General features: G+C 58.1%; 1 protein-coding gene across 20 annotated transcripts in view; it reads left to right on the top strand.

Annotated features, from left to right (window-relative positions):
- Window positions 1-21,787, top strand: part of KLC4 (kinesin light chain 4) — a 50,908-nt gene that overhangs the window by 21,627 nt on the left and 7,494 nt on the right. For 7 of the 20 annotated variants that reach the window (XM_037896278.2, XM_037896281.2, XM_037896279.2 and 4 more), the window contains 6 exons: window positions 254-427; window positions 597-696; window positions 1,372-1,424; window positions 7,696-7,763; window positions 8,721-8,829; window positions 9,980-10,138. In XM_037896278.2, coding sequence (XP_037752206.1) covers window positions 254-427; window positions 597-696; window positions 1,372-1,424; window positions 7,696-7,763; window positions 8,721-8,829; window positions 9,980-10,138 — 663 coding nt within the window. Of the gene's footprint in view, window positions 1-253; window positions 428-596; window positions 697-1,371; window positions 1,425-1,805; window positions 5,012-7,695; window positions 7,764-8,720; window positions 8,830-9,979; window positions 10,139-13,068; window positions 15,605-21,787 lie in introns of those variants that run through there. The other 13 variants (XM_037896285.2, XM_043544165.1, XM_043544167.1 and 10 more) reach the window with 4 other exon arrangements.

The following is a 21,787-nucleotide window of genomic DNA, read 5'->3' as shown; positions in this document are numbered from 1 at the left end:
CTCTCTGAATCTCCCTGGCATTTGGCCACCATGTGGCTACAGGCCATGCCGACTGAGGGACCAGCTGGAGTCTACTTGTTCCCTGCCTTTTAGCTTCAGGGAGTGCTGGGCAAGGGCTGGCATGCTAGAGTGTCCCTCAGTAGAGTAGGGCGTTCCCAGGAGTCCAAGGAGGAGCAGCCATGGTGTCCCCATGGGGCCTGCAGTGATCTTGAAGGGGCTGCTGTCTGAGACCTCCGTTCTCTGGCTTCTCCAGGTTCTAGGCAAAGACCATCCAGACGTGGCCAAGCAGCTGAACAACCTGGCACTACTGTGCCAGAACCAGGGCAAGTACGAGGAGGTGGAGTACTACTACCGCCGGGCACTGGAGATCTATGAGAGCCGCCTGGGCCATGACGACCCCAACGTGGCCAAGACCAAGAACAACTTGGTGCGTCTACAAGGAGTGGGGGCTGTCTGGGGGGCATAGGGTGGCATCTGGGTCAGTATGAGGGAAGAGCTGGGGGAGCTGACTGGGGGGCCTGGGAGAGCTGACTAGGGGGTATTCATGGTCTCACGTGGCCCAGTGGGGCTTGAAAAACTCTCTCTATTGGCTGCAGGCCTCCTGCTACCTGAAACAAGGCAAATACAAGGATGCTGAGGTGCTGTACAAGGAGATCCTCACCCGTGCCCATGTGAAGGAGTTTGGCTCTGTGGATGGTATGTACAGCTGGAAAGGGCGGGGGGGAAGTGGGGAGCCTGGCCATAGCTCTCTGAGGAGTTGTTCCCCATTCCAGTTGTGGGACTGGCTCTATGCAATGTCCCCTCTGCTGGCAGTGCGAGTCCCTGCAAAGCCTGCTGTGCTCTGCACGCTGCCTGGGCTTGTCTCCATGCAGTTCAATGCTCTCAGCCACCTGACTGGGAAGGGAGAGGGCCCCCATTCCTCCTGCCGGGCTGGCACCATGGGATCTAACCAAAAACCTTACAGAGCTCAGTGACGCTGTACATTGTGGCTAACAGCTGTCCTTGCGCTGCCATCCCTGCGCATGGCACCGCCCTGCCCCTCTCCCTCAACCATACAGGATAAGAGGAGCCCCAGAGTGGCTGGAGGCTTTCCCCAGGGCTAAGAGGAAGGTCATTTACGTGTGGAGAGCAGGTCAGTGACTATGGAACCAGCAAGGGATTAGCAGCCCACGAGCAGGGATGCAGCCCCTGCTGCGGTTGGGGAGGGCCCCACAGGCAGGGTCCTGTGGAGAGAGCCGGAGAGGTGCGTTCTGAAGCCAGTGCCCCCGGGATCCTGGCTGGTTTCTAGGTGGGGTGTGGTGCTGCAGCGTGTGGCAGGGCGGCGCTCCGGAGCGAGATTGTGAACAGCACTCTGTTGTGTTTGCCCCACAGATGAGCACAAGCCGATCTGGATGCACGCGGAGGAGAGAGAGGAGATGAGCAAGGTGAGAGCAAGAGGTCAGATCAGCACAGTCTCTGACAGTAGAGACAGCCCAGTGGCTCAGCTTGTATGCCGGGGGTGGGGAAGGTCCTGTCCTGGGAGCTGGAGTCTCTTCTCTTCCCTAGGGGCAGGAGGGGAGTCTCTGCTTTCTGTAACCCCTCTGGAGCAGCGGGTGCTGCAGCTGGTCACAGCCAGCAGGGGGGCAGCTGGGGCAGGGCATAGGCACAGGGAAGGAGGCAGGGTGCTGCAGCTGGGCAGGGGCATGGCAGAGGTGGGGGTGCTGCAATTGCTCTCTTGTGCCTGTGTGGGAAGGAGGGCTGTGCTCTGGCAGGGGGGAGGCCGCTATGTGTCTCGCTGTGCCTGCATGTTTTCTGTTTGCTTGTAGTGCTCTCCCTAGGATACTCTGGACAGAGGAAGATGGCGGAATGACAGCGTGTTTCTGTGCCAGAGACTTAGCTTCCAGCCCCAAAGGGCCACGAAAGCCCAGCTCACTCCTGGGGTAGCCCATAAGGCTGATCAGGAGAAAGAGAACCTGAGAGGAGAGGCAGACAGGACTGGGAAGAGGCTGCAGTCTGCTGCCTCCATCATCTCCCCAGAGAACCTTCTGCAGTGTGCTCCTGGAGCCAGAATGGGACCTAGAGTTCTCCCCGGCACCCTGGTCCTTCCAGTCCAGCTGTGAGCGAGGGCAACGCAAACCATGCCAGCATCTAGAGCCCCAGAGAGCACAGGGCCTTGGGAGCCAGGCTGCCTTCCTCGGGGCAGCAGCCCTGGCTCCCTGGCGAATGGGAATTGACCCCAGCAGCTGTGAGAGAGAGGGAGGTGCACTCCTGAGATGGACTGAGCTAAACAGACATACGGAGCAGGTGTCCCTTCTTAGGCAGCAGGCAAGACGCAGGAGCCCCCAGCACACCTCTCTCACCCCTCTCCCTGTACAAATGCAGCAGGGAGGCCTCTCTCAGGTCTCTCGTCTGTGCGCGCGGACCCTGGACTGGGAGCCGGCAGTCAGGATTGGCAGAGTAGTTGTCTAGATGGCCAGGCTGGAGTTTGAGGGCTTGAGTAACTAACTCTGAACACAGCAGGTGCTCGGCCCCTCTGAGATCCCACCCTGTTTCTGGGAGCTGTCCCAGCTTCTATCCTGCACAGTGCAATCTAGTCTAGAGGTCTCTCTCTTGGCCTTTGTGTGCCCCAAGCTGCAATCTCTTCACCTCCCAGTGTAGTCCATGTAGGATGCTGAGGGCCCCTTGAGAAGCAGAGCACCGTGCTGGGCAGGGGGTGCTGCAGGGCGGCAGGACTGCCGAGACTAGCGCGCAAGCTGTAAAGAATCATGGTGGCAGTTCCATTGCTGCTCTAAGCTAGCTCGCCCCTTGGGTGCTCTGCGCTGCCTGCACCCACTGCTCCACCTAAGCAGGGTGGTGGCCCCTGGGCCGTGCTGCCAAGAGCCTGCTGGGTTGATACCAGCATTTATTGTAAGCCACTGCATCGATGCTCAGTTCCAGGTCAGCTGGCCGTGCAGATAGCCTGGGTTAGACAAGGCCTCTGGGAAAGAGGAGGGAGTGACATGATAGTTGTCAAGGCAAAATTTCTAGCACCCGATAGCATTCGTGGGGTCTCCTCCAGTGGGGGGTGCCAGCGGAGTGCCAGTTGTGAGCAGTGAGGAGTTAGCTGTGGAGGAGGGAGAGCCTCTTTGGCTCCAGCTGAGGCCTTTTGTGGATGACTAAATCAAACGTAGGGCTTGGAGCTCTTGTTGGAGCTTGTTAATGTCTCCCGAAAGGAGGGCTGGTGCCAACCCTTGACACTGGTGGCTGTGCTGAATGTCATCCTGCCTGGAAGCAGCCTTGGGAGCTAGGTGATGGAAAAGGTGGTGGTGAGGCAGCCTTGGCATTGCCTGGAGGCCAGGCCTGCTGCAACTTTTCCATCCCTGCCCATCTGTCCTAGCGCTGTGCAGGGTCTTGAGATGATCCAGCCATGGATGAAGGTCAGGTGACAGTGCTGAGCCCATTAGGTCTGTTAGTTGCCTGTGATGCCATTGCCCATACAGTTCTGTTGACTCCGTTGTGGCCTCTGACTGGGGTGACTGGGCTTGCTCCAGAGGGCTTCTGCACCTGGCTACCTTGTCACCTAGGCTGAGGCCACTGCTGTGCAGAGCTCCCCAGGGTACTGTTGTGTCCCCCCTCCTCCGTGTGCAGGTGAGGTTCTGGAGGTTGCAGTGCCACCTGCCCAGATGGTGCAGGGTTAGTGCTCTGCCAGGGCTGGCTGAGGGCTGGCTGGCTGGAGGCTCACCCAGAGAAGAGATGCTGCTGCTCGTGTTTAAGGGGCAGATCTCTAGAGATTGACAGATGACATGTGGCCACCTCTTGTCAGTGGAGCTTGCTGCTCGGCTGCTTTCAGGGTATGTTGCTATGTGGAGGCCTACCTGCACTGCTAGCCTTGGTGTGTGGGATTGCTGCTCTGAGTGGCTCCGTGTCCTGTTGCTTTTCCTGTGCACCCAGAGCTCCATGGACAGGTACGCTGTGAGCCCTGGCTCACAGGTTCGGAGATGAGGAGCTGCCAGGATATAAAGGGGTCTGCAGCACCCTTCCTGTTTGCGTGTGCCAGGAGGTTCTGGGGAAGGCCCTTCTTTCAGAAAGGCAGCTCCCATGTCCCTCTGCTCTCCGTGGGCCTTAGTGTTGCTTTGACAGATGGGAGCAGCTCCCTTACCAGGGGGACTTGGAGGTGAGACAGCAGCTCAGGGCTAGTAGACCACTCAGGCCTTTAGTCACCAACATAGCCCTGCCTGAGCCCTGAGGGTTCACATCTGCTTATCCACCTCTGGGCCCTGCCTCCCCGGCCTTGTGCAGCTCCATACGCACGCAGTCCCAGAGATGAACTTCTGGCCTGGCGCCTACACTTTTAACTTCGAGCTAGAGAAATGAGCTGGCCCTATGGCTCTCCTGCTGCCACCTCAGGACAAGACTCTGCCACAAGGAGGTTCCACCAGGGTCCTGAAATTGCCTTGGCCTGTGGGGGGCAAGGTGGCTTCTTATGCCTGTACTGCCCCTTCCTGCTCCTAGCCCAGAGCAGCTCTGAGCTCCAGCTGGGAAGGAGTGGCTCCAGCACCCAGCTTTTCTGGGAGCTGGGTTTGAGTGGTGTGCTCTCTTATCACGGGCCAGGACTGGGCCTTCTCTCCCCTGTACAGGGCTGAGATGATTTCCAGGCTACTGCTAAGCATAGAGACTGTGGGGGGCTCTGTCTCCTGCTCCACCTCCTCCAGGTGAACTCTAATGGAGGTGGCTTCTTGTGTTGGGCATTCTGCAGTGCAGAGATGCTGGTGCCAGCCGTCCCCCAGGGCATACTGTGGCTCCCACCACAAGCTAGCAGCAGTGGGCTGGGTGTAAGGCGAGAGCTGTGTTGTGGCCAGTGGGAGACGTGTGTGCTAGCCTAACCCACAGGTGGTCCCTGTTCCCTTGAGCTGTGCTCTCTTGGTTCTGCGTAGCACTAGCCGAGCCCCTGGGTTGAGGGATGTTGCTCCCATTCCCTCCCAGGCCTGGAGACCCTCCCCCTGCCATACCTGGTTGCCTGTCTGTTTTCTCCTATTAAAAAGCATCATACCCATTTTGGCAGAGCTTCACTTTCTTTCTCTGTACTTACCATTTCACCGAACATCACGATGGGGCTGAATGCCTGGGTGGGGTGGATTTACTAGCGTCCAGGCAGTGGCGGGAGCACATGTGGGGATTGGGCAGGGCCAAGGCAGGAGCTGTGCCCCCTGCGGAGGGAGGGTACTGGACATGGCAGTGGCAGCTGGAATGGTCCTGGGCTCACGGTTTGGGACATGCCCCCTGGTAGGAATAGCCTCACTTTCCCCATGATATGGGCGCTGGGAGGGAACTCTGTGGTGATGCCATCCTGGGGTGCTGCAGCAGATATCCTGGCTGGAGAATCAGCTGGTGTTTAAAGGCAGGACGAGGAGATACACAGAGTCTGTGCCCCAGCCCTTGTCTCCCGCTGTGTGAGCATGCTGTAATTGGGATGCTACCAGAGCCCGGAATGCAGCCCACCCCCGAACATCTACACTGCAATTTCATATTCCCTCAGCCTGAGCCGTGGGAGCCTGAATCAGCTGGCGTGGGCCAGCCCCCGGTGTTTTATTGTATCAAGAGGCGGCACATAGACCTTACTGGAAATAGCAGGCAGTCAGCGAGAGAAACTCCATTGCTGGGGTCTTGAAGCCTCCAAGCAAACAGTCTGTGGTTCAATACAGCCAAGTGTAAATGTATCATCTAGGAACAAGGAATGTAGACCATGCCTACGTGATGAGGGTCTCTACCCTGGCAAGCAGTGACTGAAAAAGATGTGAGGGTCATGGTGGATGATTGGCTGAACATCAGCTCCCACTGCATCACTGTGGCCAAAAGCACTAATGCGATCCTGGGACGCATGCACGGGAATCTCGAGTAGGAGTAGAGAGGTTATTTTACCTCTCTGTTTGGCACTGGTGTCAGTGCTGCTGGAGTCTGTCCAGTTCTGGTGCCCACGGTTCAAGAAAGCTGTTGCTAAATTGCAGAAGGGTCAGAGAAGAACCACGAGAATGTTTAAAGGATTAGAAAACCTGCCTTAGAGTGATAAGCTAAATAGACTGAACTCTTAGAGTCTAACAAAGAGAAGGTTGAGGGGTGACTTGCAGACAATCTATAAGTACTTACATTGGGAAGGAATATTTCACAATGGGCTCTTCAGTCTAGCAGACAAAGGTCTAACACAACCCATGGTTGAAAGCTGAAGCAGTCAGTGTTTTGTCATTGCCAAGGGGTGAGTGGTGTGCTCCAGGTTGATGGTATGTGTGCAGGGTTGGCCCCAGGCCCCATGGATGGGGTGAGGCCTGTACCCGCTAGGGTTGTTTAGCCTCCCGTTCTCTGTCTGGGGCGGTCTAGCTGTTGACCTCATAACTGTGCCATCCTGTGGCCGAGGTGGTCGTGCTGGGGGATGGCAGCACCTGCTCTAGCTCCACCAGCCCCAGAGCCCATTATTCTCACTGGCCATGCAGGAAGGAGGAACTGCAGCTAGATGCCCAGCAGGGCACACCTGGGCTCCCATGCAGAGGGAGGGCTGGGTGTAGCCTCTCACTGTCCCCACATCTGACATGGCTGACGTGCTTCCCCTTGTGGTCTTGGAAAGGCTGAGTTAGCCTGGGCTGATCCTCTGGCTAGGCGAGGAAAGCCAGCCTGGAGAGAAAGGGCGTGTCTGAGTGTCCCCGCTGGCTGCCTGCCCTGGAGCTTGGAGTGACAGGCCCAGGGGCTGGAATTCCTCCAAAGGGAGTGGCTCTGCCCTGTGGGAAGGTTCCCTGGGCTCACTCAGGCCAAAATGCTCTCACTGGGGCCTGGAGAAGCCACCTAGACTGGAGTGAGACTCTGAAATGGGAGGGGCCTGATGTGCAGAGCTGTGAGCCCCACTGCCCTCCCTGGGCGCTCCACCCTCTGGTAGCCAGGACCCTCCGAGCCTAGCTCCGGGCCCTGGGTGAGGATCTGGCCCTTTAAACCAGCCCAAGGACTGAGTTCTGAATGTTTGGGCACTTGGCTGTCTCCTTTGTGCAGTGCTTAATTTGTAATGAAAGAGGTGCCGAGGCTCCAGCAATTTGTTTACATTCCTAACTGATGCAGCAAACCCAGCAGTGCCGGGGCTGTGAACTGCCAAGCCTAGAGATCATGGGGCTCAGGCCTGGCACGAACTAAGCCCTGCCTTTGTGCCCCGGTGACTGTGGGGTCAGAGGGCAGTGCCCTCTCCCCCTGCCTGGAACATGTACCCAGGGCGGTGCACACAGCATTGCTGCTACCCCAGCCTTGGTTGTGGCACTGCCACCCATGGTGCTCAGAGCCATCTGCCCTGGGCTTAGGTCCGTTTCAGCCCCAGCATTGCTGGCCCCACGCGGGCTGGCGTGGAAACCAGCCACTGTGCTTGTGAAAATCTCCGTGACCAGTGGCTGGGCTGGCAGGTCCACCCCCAGGGTGGGGCAGGAAAGTGCCAAAGTGCCATGCCCCAGCAGGAGGATGGGCTCTAGGGATGGGGACTGGGATGGCTCAGGTCGGCTCTAGGGAGCTCAGGCTGGATGTAGAGGTCCTCTGGGGGGCCCCATAGAATTGGGGGGCAGGGATGGAAAGTGGGATGTTTAAATGCTGAGCTGCTGCTGGCCACAGCAATCAGGGTAGGGCTCAGTCCAGCATGGGGTGGGGCTGTTCTGGGGGCCTGAGGCAGGTGCCATGGGGCTACTCTAGCTAACCTCTCTTCTCCTTCCCTTGCAGAGCAAACAGAGAGACGGTGACCCCTATGCAGAGTACGGCAGCTGGTATAAAGCCTGCAAAGTCAGCAGGTAAGGCGGGGCTCGGGGAGCTAGGGGACCATGGCATCAGCCTTGGCAAGCAGCCCCTCTGGAGCCAAGGTGCTGCCCCGCCAAGCCCCCATCGCAGTAATAGCCCCTGCAGTGCTTTCCTTGCATCATGCTGGCTGCCCCGCCCTCTCCAGCACATGTCAAGGGTTGGCCTCTTTAGCTTGATTACTTTATCCTGTATGTAAATTTACTTTGATTGTCCTCTGCCTGTGAGGATCCAAAGAGTGTGCCATGTTGCTGCAGATCTTGGCTGTCTCACCAACAGAAGTTGGTCCAGTAAAAGACATTCCCTCTGCCCCCGTGTGTCTCCGTAACCAAGCCAGTCGGACAGGGGAATCCACATTCCTCTCTCCAGGGCAGGCTGGACATAGGAGCCGCCTCTCAAACACACGTGAAGAACCTATTTCCAGCAGGTGTCCCTAACTCTGTGCCCACCCCATCCATAGTCACTCGATGATTTTCTGGGCCAGCATGTCACCAGCTGACACATGCTATCTTACCTGACACTTTAGAGACGTAGTGTGATGACAGTGAGTTGGGGCAATGAGTGTCAGGCTGAGCTATGTATGGGGTGCCCTCTGCCAGTTGGCCAGAGCGGCTGTGAGGGCCACAGGTGCTCCTCAGGGGCGTGTAACGCCTGTGTGTTCACAATGCCTTCAGGGAGAGCTGATGGCTGGGCCCTCCTGTGCAGCGTGGCCCATCCCAGAAGGCCTGGCCAGGCGCCTGGTGGCTCCATTCCCCTGCTCTCCCACACCAGTCTGCCAGAGCGGACCAGCCCAGCTATGGCTCTCCCCTGGAACGCTCTCAGGGACTGCCACAGAGCTGAGTCTTCCCAGCGTGGCAGGGGCCCCAGCCACAGCAGAGGAAGGGGTGCCAGCCAGGAGCCGCTGGGGGGATAGATGGCTGCTGCCTGAGCCTCACATTTTCTCTCGCCCCCAGCCCCACGGTGACCACCACCCTGCGGAACCTAGGCGCTTTGTACAGGCGCCAGGGCAAGCTGGAGGCAGCAGAGACGCTGGAGGCATGTGCAGTGCAGTCTCGGCGGCAGGTAACCCCTGGGATGCCCTGGCAACCTGGGCAGTGGGATGGAGCTGAGGGGCGGGGGAGGGGTTGCTCGCTGGCACATCCCCTCAGAGTGGCAACAGGATCTCTTGGAGTGGGGCCCTGTGATGCCTACCCCCGGCCAGGCTCCCTAGGCCCGGTGGGTTTAAATCCATGCAGTCCCATTGGCTCCCCCTGGGGCTGGGGCTGGGGCTTGGGAGAGACGTTCAGGGGTGTCTGTGGTACAGCAAGGAGCTGGAATTCGGGAAATGCTCCTGCCACAGATCTGTTAGACTGGCCGGTAGCTTGGGAGCCATTCATCTGCACCACAGAGGTTGCTGGGGAGAGGGGAATTTTCCGAGACAGAGGCATGAAGAGATCAAACTGACCGTTGGACATGCAAGGTCCCAGGCCTGGCAGTGCAGCCGAGGGCTGGGTGAGCGGAGTGACTGAGCGGCTCACGAATGGGTGACTGCTGGGGGCTGGGAGGTAGCAGAATGTGCACTGGTCTGTTTAGAAGGGCTCCAGCAGAGATCCTGGGAACTGCAGAGCTGGAAGCATGGCTCGTACCAGTGGAGCGGGATGGAGGGTTAATAAATAGAACGCTGAAGCCCCTGGCTGAATGTGAGATGATAGCCTGGCTGGCATGGCTTCGGCAAAGGGCACTAGTGCCCCTCGGAGCTGAACACATCAGCAAAACAGCTGCTGAGCGGGAGCGGCTGGACCTTCCACGAGGTCATTCCCAAAGGGCTGCTCAGGAGGGACACCAGGCTGCTAGCTGCAGAGGAGTGTAGGTGATGGCTGGTGGGACTGTCAGCTGTCCGGTCATTCTGCTGGCCAGAGCCCTCCAGCCAGGCTCTGTCCGGCCTGTGTGTAATGCTCTAGCCGGCCCATTCAGTGTGGTGAGCTAGGTGGAGGGGACGCCCTTCTCTCTCCTCTGCCTGCAGCAAGTCTCTCTTGGGCTGTCCCTTCCCTGCTGTGTGTGGTTGGCTTTGCGCTGCCTCCTTCGGGCCCAGCCCCCCGAGAGTGTTCTGGCCCTGGAGATGGGGGCAGGGGGATGGGCCGTGCCACGTTCTGGGGCAGATGGTGGCACTGGCTCTCAGTAGCAGCGAGGGGCCAGCCCTGACATGCATCCTCTTGTGCTGACCCCTCTGCAGGGCATTGACCCCATTAACCAGACCAAGGTGGTGGAGATTCTGAAGGAGGGAGCCAGCGCGGAGAGGAGGAGGAGCCGCGACAGTCTGGGGGGCAGTGTCAAGTATGAGAGCGCCACAGACGGTAGCGAGGAAGTGAGTATGGGCGTGCAGTGGACCGGGGTAAGTACAAGTCCACCATCAAGAACTGCCTAGGCCAGCCGGGAGAGGCAGGGGGCAGCACTTGCCCAGGGGCCCTGGCCGCAGTGCTGCCCCCTGCAGTCTCAGGAGCTGATGGCCTGTCCTGGCATCCCTGCCTGCCTCATTCATTCCCTGCACCTTGCCCTGCCCTCTCTCGCCATTAGCCAGCCGGGCCAGGTAGAGGAGCGCCTGGCAGTCGCTCCGAGGGGAGACTCCTGCTCTGAGGGGCTGCTGAGCCTGCCGTTGGAAATGTCCAGAACGAAGCAGCCCTGGCTTGCCCCTAACCCAGACTTGGCATCCCCTTTAACACCCTCCTGGCTATGTCTGCATCGCACATGGACTGCCAGCCCTGAGTGGGATTCCTGAGGGAGCCTGGCAGACAGCTCCTGTGCCCTGGGGTGGGCAGCAACCTGAGAGCACCCTGCTGGGGGGTGGGAGGGGGTGTGTGCATGTGTGTGTGACTGGGGAGTGGTTAGTGGGTTATAGCTGCAGGCAACTCCCTACCCTCACTACTGCCCCAGGAGGCTGAAAGCCATACATCCCCTCCCAGCGTGTGCCCCCTTATGATACACTGCCCCCTAGTGGCGTCAGTCTAAGGGAGGGGTCGGGAGTTAGGGCTCAGTGGGAGCAGAGGCCAGGCAGGGAGGGCAGGAGTGTCTCCAAAAGAGACTGCGCGTGACCCTGGTGGTGGCTTCCATCCGGCTCTGGAGGCCAGGGCAGGCTTGCTCTGAAAGGAGGCAGCCTTTCTGTTTCCATTGCTCAAAGGGGCACCAGCCTCCTGGCCAGAGGAGTGGGCATGTGAGTCTAGCTTGGGGTGCAGAGCACAGGGTCAGACTCATGAAGGGCAGTGGGGAGAGTGTGGGGCACGTGGTGCTAGGGAGAGGGTGTGTGTTCTGGCTTGGGGGAGCTGTGGCACTGTAGCTAGTTTCTGGGCATATCCGAGCTAAAGGATGAGGGCACGGCGCATGGTGGGGGATGGGCTTGGCCTAGGCTAGGCAACTCCTGACTGCTGTGACCCTGGCTACATTAACACACACCCCCACCTCCTCCATCAGCTCACTAACTCCACCCCACACGCACACCCTGCATGAGCCTCTCCTCCATCCCCACTTCTCACCTCCCTTGCCATGACGGCCAGGCAGCACCATGCCTCTCGCTCTCTTGATTGTGGATTGTACCCAAGTGGAGTAACCTCTACAGGCAATGTGGGGAGTCCCGGGGCTGGGAGCAGAGCTGGCAGGGAGCCCCCGACGGCTGCGAATAGGACTGGCGAGGAGCCCACAGGCTGGGAGCGGGGGAAGAGGGTCTATCCTTCAGGGGCAGCAGAGGTGGGGTTCTCCTTCCAGAGGATGGTGGTGGTCTCCTCTCCAGGCTGCGGTGCAGCTCCTTCTCCCAGGGAATGCACGCAGCCTGCTGCTCTATGGAGGGAGGAGGCCAGGACAGCTGTCTCCCTGCCTGCCAGGGGAGGGACTGGAGGACTGTCCCACCTGGATAGGTCTCTGAAGGGGCCTGTCATCCCCCAGAGAGGGTGCATTGGGGGCTGCCGGGCTCTGGGTCCAGAATCCCCTACCACTGATCTCCTGGCTTGCCTTTCCCTGCGTGGTTCCTCCCATGCTGTGTCTGCACTATGGTGCCCTTTTGATCTGCTTTGTTCTGGTGGTGGGTTGGGAGCTCTTTCCCTGAGGGGCTGCCCCAGATCACGCCCTTCCTAGAGGCCCAGGCTATGCCACATCCCAGCCCAAGCTGCTGCCCTAGCTGGGGGAAGGCGGTGCCGGCTGTCGTGTCCTGAGCCAGGGAGGCCTACCAGTACTTCTCTTGCCTGGCTTGGCAAGCCATGGAATGAGGCCAAATGTAGCTCCAGGGAGGGCTGCAGCTCACAGCTGCCCCAGTTGGGGCTGAGCCTGAGGAGGGAGGTGGGAGTCACAGCCTGGTGGCTCAGTGCATTTCCCATTCCCCACAGCTCTGCTGCCTGCGGGCCTGGCTGCCCGGCTGGCTCCCCCGCTGCTCTGCTCTGCAGTAGCTCTGCCCCTTGGCTACATGCCCTTCCCAGGGGTAGATGGATTCAGTTAACTTAGGATCTTGTCCCTCATGGGCAGTTGCTCCCTGCTCTGATCTGGAGGATTCAGAAGTTCCACTTGTGGCTCTGATACTAGCTACCCATCCCCTCGTGCGAACCCCCAGTCCTGCCTGTCGAACCCCCTGGGGCCAAAGGTTGTGTAGCTTCCAGTGGTCAAGTCAATGGGCAGAGAAGGCCCTCAAGTGCCAGAGACCTCTGTCCATGAACTGCTGTCCTGCCCTCCCCAGAGCAGCTCCCCATGGCAGCAGGTTTGCCCTGCAGTGGTTTGGGCAGGAAGGTAGCACCGAGAGCTCCCAAGGGACGTGCTGCATGTGGGCCCTTTCTAACCAGCACTAGGCCTGCAGGGACTTGAACGCTCCGCAGGAGAGGGGGCAGGGGGCTCTGCCGGTATTTCATTAGCAACCCCAGTCCTGCCTAGCTACAGAGCCAGTGAAACTGTGGCTGCAGCCCCGCAAGCCAGCCAGGAACGGAGAGGAGGAGGATGGAGGCACTGCTTGTTAGGCACTGAACACCAGGGAGGGCGTAAGAGCTGACTGGGCCCGATCTGGAGCCAGCCTCCAGGGCCTCTCAAACCTTCCCAGGCCTCTGTGTCCGCACACAAGGAGCCTCTGTCCTGCCTGCCGCAGCTCTGCCCACTCACCCCCTTTAACTCCACGCATTTCAGGCCCCTGGCTGAGTCTTCCTGCTCCCCTAGGAATGGCCAGTGCCCAGCTGCAGGGCAGCCGTGTGTTCTGGCTCTGCCCGGGCTGGGGCACAGCCCCCGCCTACCCTCCAGGGTTACCTCCATCCTCACTATGGCCTTGTAAATGATGTCTTTCTCCTCTCTGTGCACTAGGCTTAAATGCCTCCTGAGACTCCCTCTTTCCCTTCCACTACAATCACCTGGATGTATGTGTTGTACCTTCCGACTTTTCCTCCGCACCATCCCTCCTTCCACCGCTCCTGCTTTCCTCGGCAAGGACTCCACGCCAGTCCCCAGCCTACCTTCCCAGCACGCGAGGGGCGCCACGGCACCTGCAGAGGAGCACCTGGCTGCAGGGGGCTCAGCCGCAGTAGTCTGTCAGCCAGCAAGAGAGCAGGAAGAATCTGCATGGAGCTGCCTGCTCCCTCTGGCCAGGGCAGGGCCACTGCAGGGATCCCTCTGGCCCCCGACCTCTGCTTCTGTCCTTGTGTCACTGGGGCCTGGCCTGCTGATGGAAAGTGTCCTCGCTTCCTGGGTGTGCACCACACGCCCAAAGGAGCTCACCTCCCCCCCATGCACACTCCCCCATCTTCCCACAGACTGCTCTGTAACACGCACACGCCCCGAGCCTGCCAAGCTTCTCCCCTAGCTGCCAGGGCACAGGGAGGCTAGGGGGTACTGTTTGGGGTGTGCAGGCCTGGGCCACATGGGGATCTGTGCTGGGCTGTGTGTGGGCACTTTGTTCCCTGTAGCCTTGTATCATGTTAGAATGGGCCTGTGTCTGGCACCACTAGGCCGTGCTGGGCCAGAGACTGGGGCGAGCAAGGGTGGCTCTGCCCTGTGGGCTCTGAGGCCCTGCTCTGACTCACAGGATGGTAGCGCTGGGCTCTGGCTGGGGCGAGGATTGAAACAGGTGCCAAGGCTGAGGCGAGCAGAGGGCTGCCCAAGGCAAGGGGTCCTGCCCTGCAAGCAGGGGCTGTTGATCCAGACTCCCCGTCAGGGTTGGGGGCAGCATCGGAAGGGCCTGGGAGAGGCAGGAGCTGCGGGATGCAGACATGGGAGAAGCACGGCTGCGTGTGGCTTGTTCGGTCCTGGCCTCTGCTGAGGCCGTAGGGCAGGGTGTCCAGCCTGGGCTCCCTTATGCCCCTGGGGTGACGGCGCTGAGAAACCAGTTCCAACCCAGCCTGCGTTTCCCCCGTAGCTCCGCTTGGGGGGGACGGGGAGTGGGGTGAAGCAGCATGTGCTCTGCTGCTCCTTTAAGAGGAAGGGAGCAGGGAATGAAGGTGCAGAGGCTGGAGCCCTGTGTAGCCGTAGTAGCAAGGGAAGGGAGCAGGCAGGCCGCAGCCGGAGCTCCCAGCAGAGTGGGACAGCAGGAGGCCCACACGGGATGGGGGCGCTCCACCTGCGGCAGGGTGAATTGCTTTGGGAGGAGCAGTAGGGAGGGCTGAGGGGATGCGGGGGGACGGAGGGAGAGAGGGGCTCAGTTCTGGGAGCTGGCTGTAGGGAGGTAAGAGGGTAGTGGGGGAGGAGACAGAGCAGGGCATGTTTCTGAGGCACAAGATGGGACTTGGACTGGGGAGTCCCCACTTCCTTCTCCCAGCCCAGCTCATACTCAGACAGCAGCTGAGCAGCCTCGACCCAGGCAGGCCTGAGGGACCTGGGCTGGGAGCTGCATTCAGACTCCCAGGTCACTGCCTTGTACTTAGGAGGAGGCTACGGGGAAGGGGGGGCCCTGATTGTGGCCCTGGAAAGGTTGGTTACCCCCCTGCTGCAGACAGAGGGGCTGATGCTGAAGAGGGGTCTGTCTGGGAGCACCTGAGAAGTGTGCTGAGACCACAGCTCCCTTCAGACAGGGCTCCAAGCAGCCGGCAGCAGGACTGGCTCCCAGTCCAATGGCAGGGGCATAGAGAAGAGAGCTAGGTTGCAGGGGCCATGGGAGCTGGCAGGGCTGCAGCACTCTAGAAGGGGTCTCCTAGGACCCTCTGCACAAGGGGATGCAGTGTGGGGGGCTGCCTTGCCAGGGGGGCATTTGCCTGGTGCTCTGTGCTCTGAGTGTGTCGGGTCACTTGCCCCAGGCCTCGGTGGCCCAGGATGGGTTGCCTTGCAAGAGGGAATGTTAGCCCTGGCACTCTGTGCCCTAGTAGGGATTGTGGGGCAGGGCTCTATGTGGCCTGTGAGGAAGCCGACCCTTGCTGCTGGCAGCCCCTCTAGGCCCTGGCATCCAGCGCAGGGGTGGGGGGTGTCTTTACCTCAGGGAGCCAGAGCCCTGTTAATGCCAGATGCACAGCAGCTGCTGCCTTCCTGCCCTGAGTGCAGAGGAGCCCCTGCTGAGTGGTACTGGGCGCCCAGCCCACTCCCTGGTAGCCCACAGGCCAGTGCCCACATGACCATGCTCCAGCCCGAAGCAAGGCCTGGGCCAGGACACTGTGAGGAAGCCTCTCCTTGGTGGCTGCTCCCAGTGCTTCCCCAGAGAGCCGTAAGCCAGCCCCTGCTCCTGCGTCTCTTCCGACCATGCCTTGGGCCCCTGCATGGCTGTACACTCCAGCTGCCACCGAGTTATTCAGCGGCCTGCTTCTGGCACTGGGCGTGGGGAGCACCTCTGCCGCGGCGCGTCTCTCTGACGTGAACTGGGGCTCCCCGTCGATGCTGTGAACTAACTTACCTCCGATTAAAGGCAGCCAGACCTGAACTGCTGCCCTGTGCTTCTTTCCATGCGACACAGGCCAGGCCCCCCAGCTCTGCCGGTACTTGGACCGACACTGGGTGAAGCAAGCCCACTCCTTCCTTGGGCCTGGGTGTGCTGCAGCTGCCCAGCCCTGGCCCACTCCAGCTTTCCCAACACATTTCCAGGAGGAGGGGAGTGTGTGGGGCCTGTGTGTCTGTGTGGGGCAGGCGTCACAGTGTGGTGGGGGAGATGCACCTGAGCACAGCAATACTTAAATGCAAAGGGGAGTGAGTGAGCGAGCCCCTTGAACAGATGGGGGGACGGGGGCTCGGACAGCCCATGGTCACGTTTCCCAAAGTGGGGCCCCCAGTAGGTGGCTCAGGGCAGGCTCTGGTTTCCAGAGGTGCTGAGCACTCCCATCAGTGGGAGCACCTCTGGGCAATTAGGCCTGGGCTACCTCAGGCTGGGCATCCCGAGTGAGGGGCCGCTCTGGAAAGTGTTGCCCTAAAGGAGTTGTCCATGATCACACAAGGGAACAAACCCAAGCTCTCCTGACTCCTGGTCCTGGGGCCTAGCTGCGGCACTCGGCTGCCTCCCTCTGCCTGTGTCTGCAGTCACTGAGGTTCAGTCTCGGTTCCGAGTCACAGCCTGCTGCTGCTGCGGGCAGGTCACTCCCCAATGGACTGTAAGAGACCACGCAGCAGGACTGGGAATGAGCTCCCCCAGCAGATACACAACCGGGGGCAGCTCCCAGAGGCCGGAGGGGCTGAGCTCAGGCTTGGCCAAGCACTGACGCAGGGCTGATCAGAGCTACAAGCAGGAATGTTGTAGTGTGGTGGGGGGAGGTGGTGTGAGGGTACCTCAGTACTGACTGTGTGGGAACAGTGCCATTCACATGGCAATTGCCAGCTCAGGGTGGAGCCAGGGCCCACCTCCAATGAGAGCTAGTGCTGGCTGCCCCACAGCAGGCTGGAAGAAACCCTCCAGCAGTAGCAGTGGGCTAACCAAAGGCCGTTTCCTCCTGACCCTGTTAGCTGGAGGCTGGCTCATGCCCTGAGGCAGGCGGGTGTATCCCTGCCCAATCCTGTCTTTAACTCCCCACTGCTGTATCTCTGAATAGCTCAGTAGCCAGATAAATACCCAGTCCTTCACTGAATACTGCTAAGCATTTGGCCTCAACTGAAAAATTGGAGGGGGGGCAGAGAAGAGCCATAAATCGGATTTGAGGGCTGGTCTGCTGGAGAAAATGCCTCCCAGTGAGAGACTGACAGAGCTCAAGCTGTTCAGTTTCTCCTGAAAGAGGCTGAGAGGGGACATGGCTGCGGCAGATTACCTTCGGGGGGAAATGCCAGGGGCTGAAGGGCTCTTTCGTCTAGCCACGACAGGCAGAACGAGAACCAGTGGCTGGACGCTGAGGCCCAACCAGTTCAAATCCGAAGTAAAGCCCAGATTTTTACCGGTGAGGGTGATTAGCCCTTGGAATAAACTCTCCAGGGCACTGGTGCATTCTCCATCTCCTGCTGTCTTGAAATCTAGAGGGGACGCTTTTCTGGAAGTCAAACACAAGTGACTGGGCTCAATACAGGGTTCACTGGATGAAATTCTCTGGCTTGTGTAGTACAGGAGGTCAGGCTACATAATCTAGTCTCTTCTGGCCTTAACACCAAGGAAGAATCATTGATCTCTTGTGGCAGTGAGTTCCACATGCCAAGTGTGTGTTGTGTGAAAACCTCTTGCCTTTGCTCAATTGTGAATTGCCACCTTTCAGTTTCATAACTGTCCCCTTATTGTTGTGTTACGGAGTGGATGAATAGCCATGCCTGCCCTTCTCTTTGCCCTTCTGCACGTCGTGTCCCTTTGTCGTGTCCCCTCTCGGCACTTGGATTAGGGTGGAGCCCGCCTCGGCCCTGCTGGAGAGGCTGTCTGTCCCATCCACACATAAAAATAACCCCCCTCTTCATACCATCGTCTCCTCAGTGCACGGAGATGCTGAAGCTCCCTCTGTGCATAGATCTGAAAGTTTTATTCCTAGCAATTTAAATGTACCTTCACTTCCTGCTGTCACTGTATCACTATGTGCCAAGACCAGACTCCTCCCCAGCACTAGCTACAACTCTGTCTAAATGCCTTGCAACATCCTTTGCATGATAGGCAAGTCCCAGTCATCAGATACTCTGCCCTCTGCATTCCTAGTGACTGAATCCCTCACGGGAACAGCAGATGAGTCAGAGTTTGGAAAGCAAAGGCAGAACAAGATCCAGTGGCTGGAAACTGAGGCAAATTCAGAGTGGAAGTAAGGTGGACATTTTCAACATTGAGGATAATTACCCACTGGACCAGTTCACCAAGGGATGCAGTGGTTCCTTCACCACTAGGAGTCTTTCAGTTGAGACTGGATGTCTTTCTAAAAGCTCGGCTCTAGCCCAGCCAGAAGGCCGGGCTGGGTTCAGGTGTCACTGGGTGAGGTTCTGGGACCTGCGTTCTACTGGAGGTCAGGTGAGATGCTCACAATGCTCCCTTCTGGCTGTGTGTGTGGAGCGTGAGGAATGTGAGCTGCTTCTGTCTCTGCTAGAGCAGGGGCCCCAGCAAAGAGTTTGTATCTCCAGCTCACCCATGTCCCCTCCCATCCCACCACTGGCTTCCCCAGGGGAATATCAAAGCAGCCACTCTGAGGTGGGCTTGCTCCACCCTCTTCCTAGCTGGCATCTCCTCAGCTCCAGCGGTCCAGCCTCCCTCGCTGCAGGATGCTGGGTAACATCTCACAAAGGGGCTCAGCTAGGCTAGAGACAGGGCGCTGCAGGGTTCGTGAGCCCCCCACACGCAGCTGCCTTGTGGGACTTTCTGGAAGGGACTCGTGGCACTTCCTGAGGAGGGAGACCCCTGTATATAGCAGGCCTCCATTTTACAAACCCTGACGCTTTGCTCCAAGGGTTTATCTGCCCCCCTGTTATTGTGAAGGGCCTTTGGAGGTCAGAAAACACTGGTCCTGCTCCCTCCCGTCTCTCTGGGCACCAGCCTGACTGAGCTCTCCTGTGCAGCGTGGGGAGGGGTCTGCCCCAGCACGCAGAGCCCACGCTGGTTCCGCACACAGAGCTATGCACCAGCGGCCGCTTCTCTCAGCTCCAGCCAGAGGGGCTGCCTGGCACCACAGCAAATTGGACGTGGGTAGCCAACCGTGGTTTTCCCTGTCACTGTCCCGTGGGAGGGCAGAGAGCCAACTGCTGGAGTGAGCACTGGGGAGATGGCAGTGGGGGGCAGGCTGCTAGACTGGCTGTTAGTGAAGTACTCAAATATCCTGTGGATGAGATATACCACTGAAATCCTGGCCCTCCACTTAAGGAAAGATAACCTGATCCCCCATCATCTGCCAGGACACCCACCCCAGGATGCCCGGGCCAAGGACACGTGGGGGTTCATTTGCAGCCAATGCAAACAGCCCATTGACCTCAGAGCCCAGGGGCAGCATCTTGAGGCCAGAGCTGCTGAACTGGAGGAGCAGCGAGAGCTGAAACTATTCCAGAGGTGACGAAGGGCCGTTGCAGAGCGTGACGGCCATTCCCCATCCTCTTGGCCCTGCAGTCAGTCCCGTGGCGGTAGGGGATGTAGGTGCGATGGAGGGTATATCCTCTTAGATAGGACCCACCTTCCAGCAGAAACGGTGGAGGCTGATCAATCCTCATGGACCGAAAAGGTTGCTCCAGGGACTGGGATTGGAGCTGGGAGCTTCCATAGGGGATTTTGATCACTGCACATGGGGAGACTGGGAGAACTGTTGGGTGTTTTCCCTAGGGAGCATAGAGGGAGGGAGAGGTCCTGGAAGCTATATTTCAATCACTACGAAGAATGCCTGGACCAAGGGCCTCTGACAGAGCCTTCTTTGAAATGCTTTTCGCTCCACACACAGGGCTGGCTAGGCCGGGGGCTTCGGGTCAGGGCCAGGTTGAGGTCACACAGAGAAATGCTGTTATTATCGAACTGGCAGGCCCAGGAGTTAAGAATAGGCATACAGTCAAAAGTAATCCCACCCCACCCCTACAGTGAGAAGCAAAGGCCCAGCCTAGGGAAATTAGAATTCCTAGCCAGGCAAGAGGAGCTTGGAGGTGTGTTGGCACAGGGTGGAACAACCAACATCCATGGACAAGTGTGAGCTGGGTAGGACCCACCTCTGCAGGGAGGGGGAGGAGTAGTGCCAGAACGGAAAGGTTCAGTGGACCCTAATGGGTGGCATTTCTGAGTGCCAGGGACCACACAGCACAGCTGGTGTACAGACATACTCCACATCTGAAGAATACAGGTCTAACAATAGAGTTTGTTACCATCAGCCTCCTGGAAAGGGATTGGGAGTGTGCGGTACTGAGGGAGATCAAAGAGGCCACTCCATGTAATGCAACAATAATAATGGGAGACTTCCCACATAGCACCTGGTCAGATGGCATCACAGGACCGCGTTCAGAGAAGCAGTTCACTTCAGTGATTGCTTCTTGGGCAGGTAGCTCCAAAGCACGCCAGGGGAGAATCCCGAGTAGCACACTGCAGTTGGCTCAAGAAGGGAGAGTAGATGAACTCTGTTATAGCGACCAAAATGCCACCACGCAGGGGAGGACAGTCACCCAAACCTGGCACATTGACACTACAAATAGGATGGGAATGTAAAGGACGAGGAAGCTGCTCAAAGAGGCAGTAGAGACAAAAATAAAGAAGCCCCAAGCCCCATAGATTTGGATTCTACTGAAGGAAGCAATGACAGTCTTGGAGGGCAGGTGTACTTCAGAACAGCAAAGGGAGAGCGAGAAGTAAACCCGTCTGGCTAAATGGCTGGTTTAAGAGGTTACTCAGGCCAAAGAGACCCTTCAGAAAGGAGTGAAGTCAGTAGGAAGGAGCATGCACTACATCAGACAAAACTTGAGGAACCAAGCTGGCTAAGGTGGAATCTGACAAGCAAGTGCCCAAAAGTATTAAAAATAAACCTGCGGTATGTAAGCAGATCACAAGCAGGAATTGTGTGAGGGAAGTGGTGGGTCCGCTGGACCACCTGGAGTCAAAGGGAGCAAATACAGAACAGGAGGAGGCTGCTGAGAAGCAAAAGGATTTCTTCGCTGAAGTATTCATGGCTGAGGCTGTTGTGGAAATTCCCACCTTGGAGCTGCTGTATCAGGGATTGAGGGGTCAGAAGGAAAGATGCTGGATCATACTGATATTAAAGAGCAGTAAGCCTCTGGTATCAGGTGGTGCTGCCAAGAGCTTTAGAGGAGCTTGAGAATACAGTGGCTAGCCAAAACATGCAGGGTAGGGGCCCAGCTAACCCAGGGGCCATCCCTACCAGCGGCCAAGAATGGAGAGTCCGTGAAATCCTCTGGGGGTAATTTGTGCAGAGGAGTCTCCCTAAACCCAGGCCCTTAGTGGCTGGATTACCACCACCCACTGAAATTAGCTACTGCACTGGAGGGCTGGAAGATAGGTACATTTTCTCTTGTCACAAAGGCTACAGGAATGATCCTGCAAAGGACAGACCAGGGCCTGCACTTCAGGCTCAGCTGACTAGGCTGAAATTATAATTAAAAGTAGAATGAGCTAATTTCTCGATAAATGTTAGCTATGTGGGACTAACCAGCATGGCTTCTGCACAGAACGTTCATAGATTCCAAGGCCAGAAAGGACCATTGTGATGATCTAGTCTGTCCTGTATAGCACAGGCCATAAGACTTCCCCAAAATAATTCCTAGAGCAGAGCTTTCAGAAAAATGTCTGATCTTGATCTGAAAATTTCCAGTGATGGAGAATCCACCACGACCCCGAGTAAATTGTTCTACTGGTTAATTACTCTCCCTGTTAAAAATTTACATCTTACTTCTGGTCTGAATTTGTCCAGCTTCAACTTTGAGCCATTGGATCATGTTTAGCTTTGTCAAGCCCAGAGAGAGAACTATGAGGGAACTCCTAGGGTCCCAGCCAAGCTAGGAGAATGGGCTACGTAGTGGTAACAATATTCAATGCTGACAAATCCAAGGTAATGCACTTGGAGAGAATCATCTGACCGACTCCTCCACCTGCCTGGGTTCTGAATTACCTGGAACCACCTGGGAAAGAGACCGGGGCAGCATTGTCAGCCGCGGAATGAAATTCTCTGAAATGCAGAGGAATGGAATGGCAAGTCATTCTATTGGCAGTATATAAATCCGTGGCGTGTGGTCATCTGTGGTGCTGCGC

The sequence above is a fragment of the Chelonia mydas genome, chromosome 3, assembly GCF_015237465.2.
Source record: "Chelonia mydas isolate rCheMyd1 chromosome 3, rCheMyd1.pri.v2, whole genome shotgun sequence".
NCBI classification, from domain to species: domain Eukaryota; kingdom Metazoa; phylum Chordata; order Testudines; family Cheloniidae; genus Chelonia; species Chelonia mydas.
The sequence above is the reverse complement of the archived record's forward strand: the minus strand, read 5'-3'. Positions and strand labels throughout refer to the sequence as shown.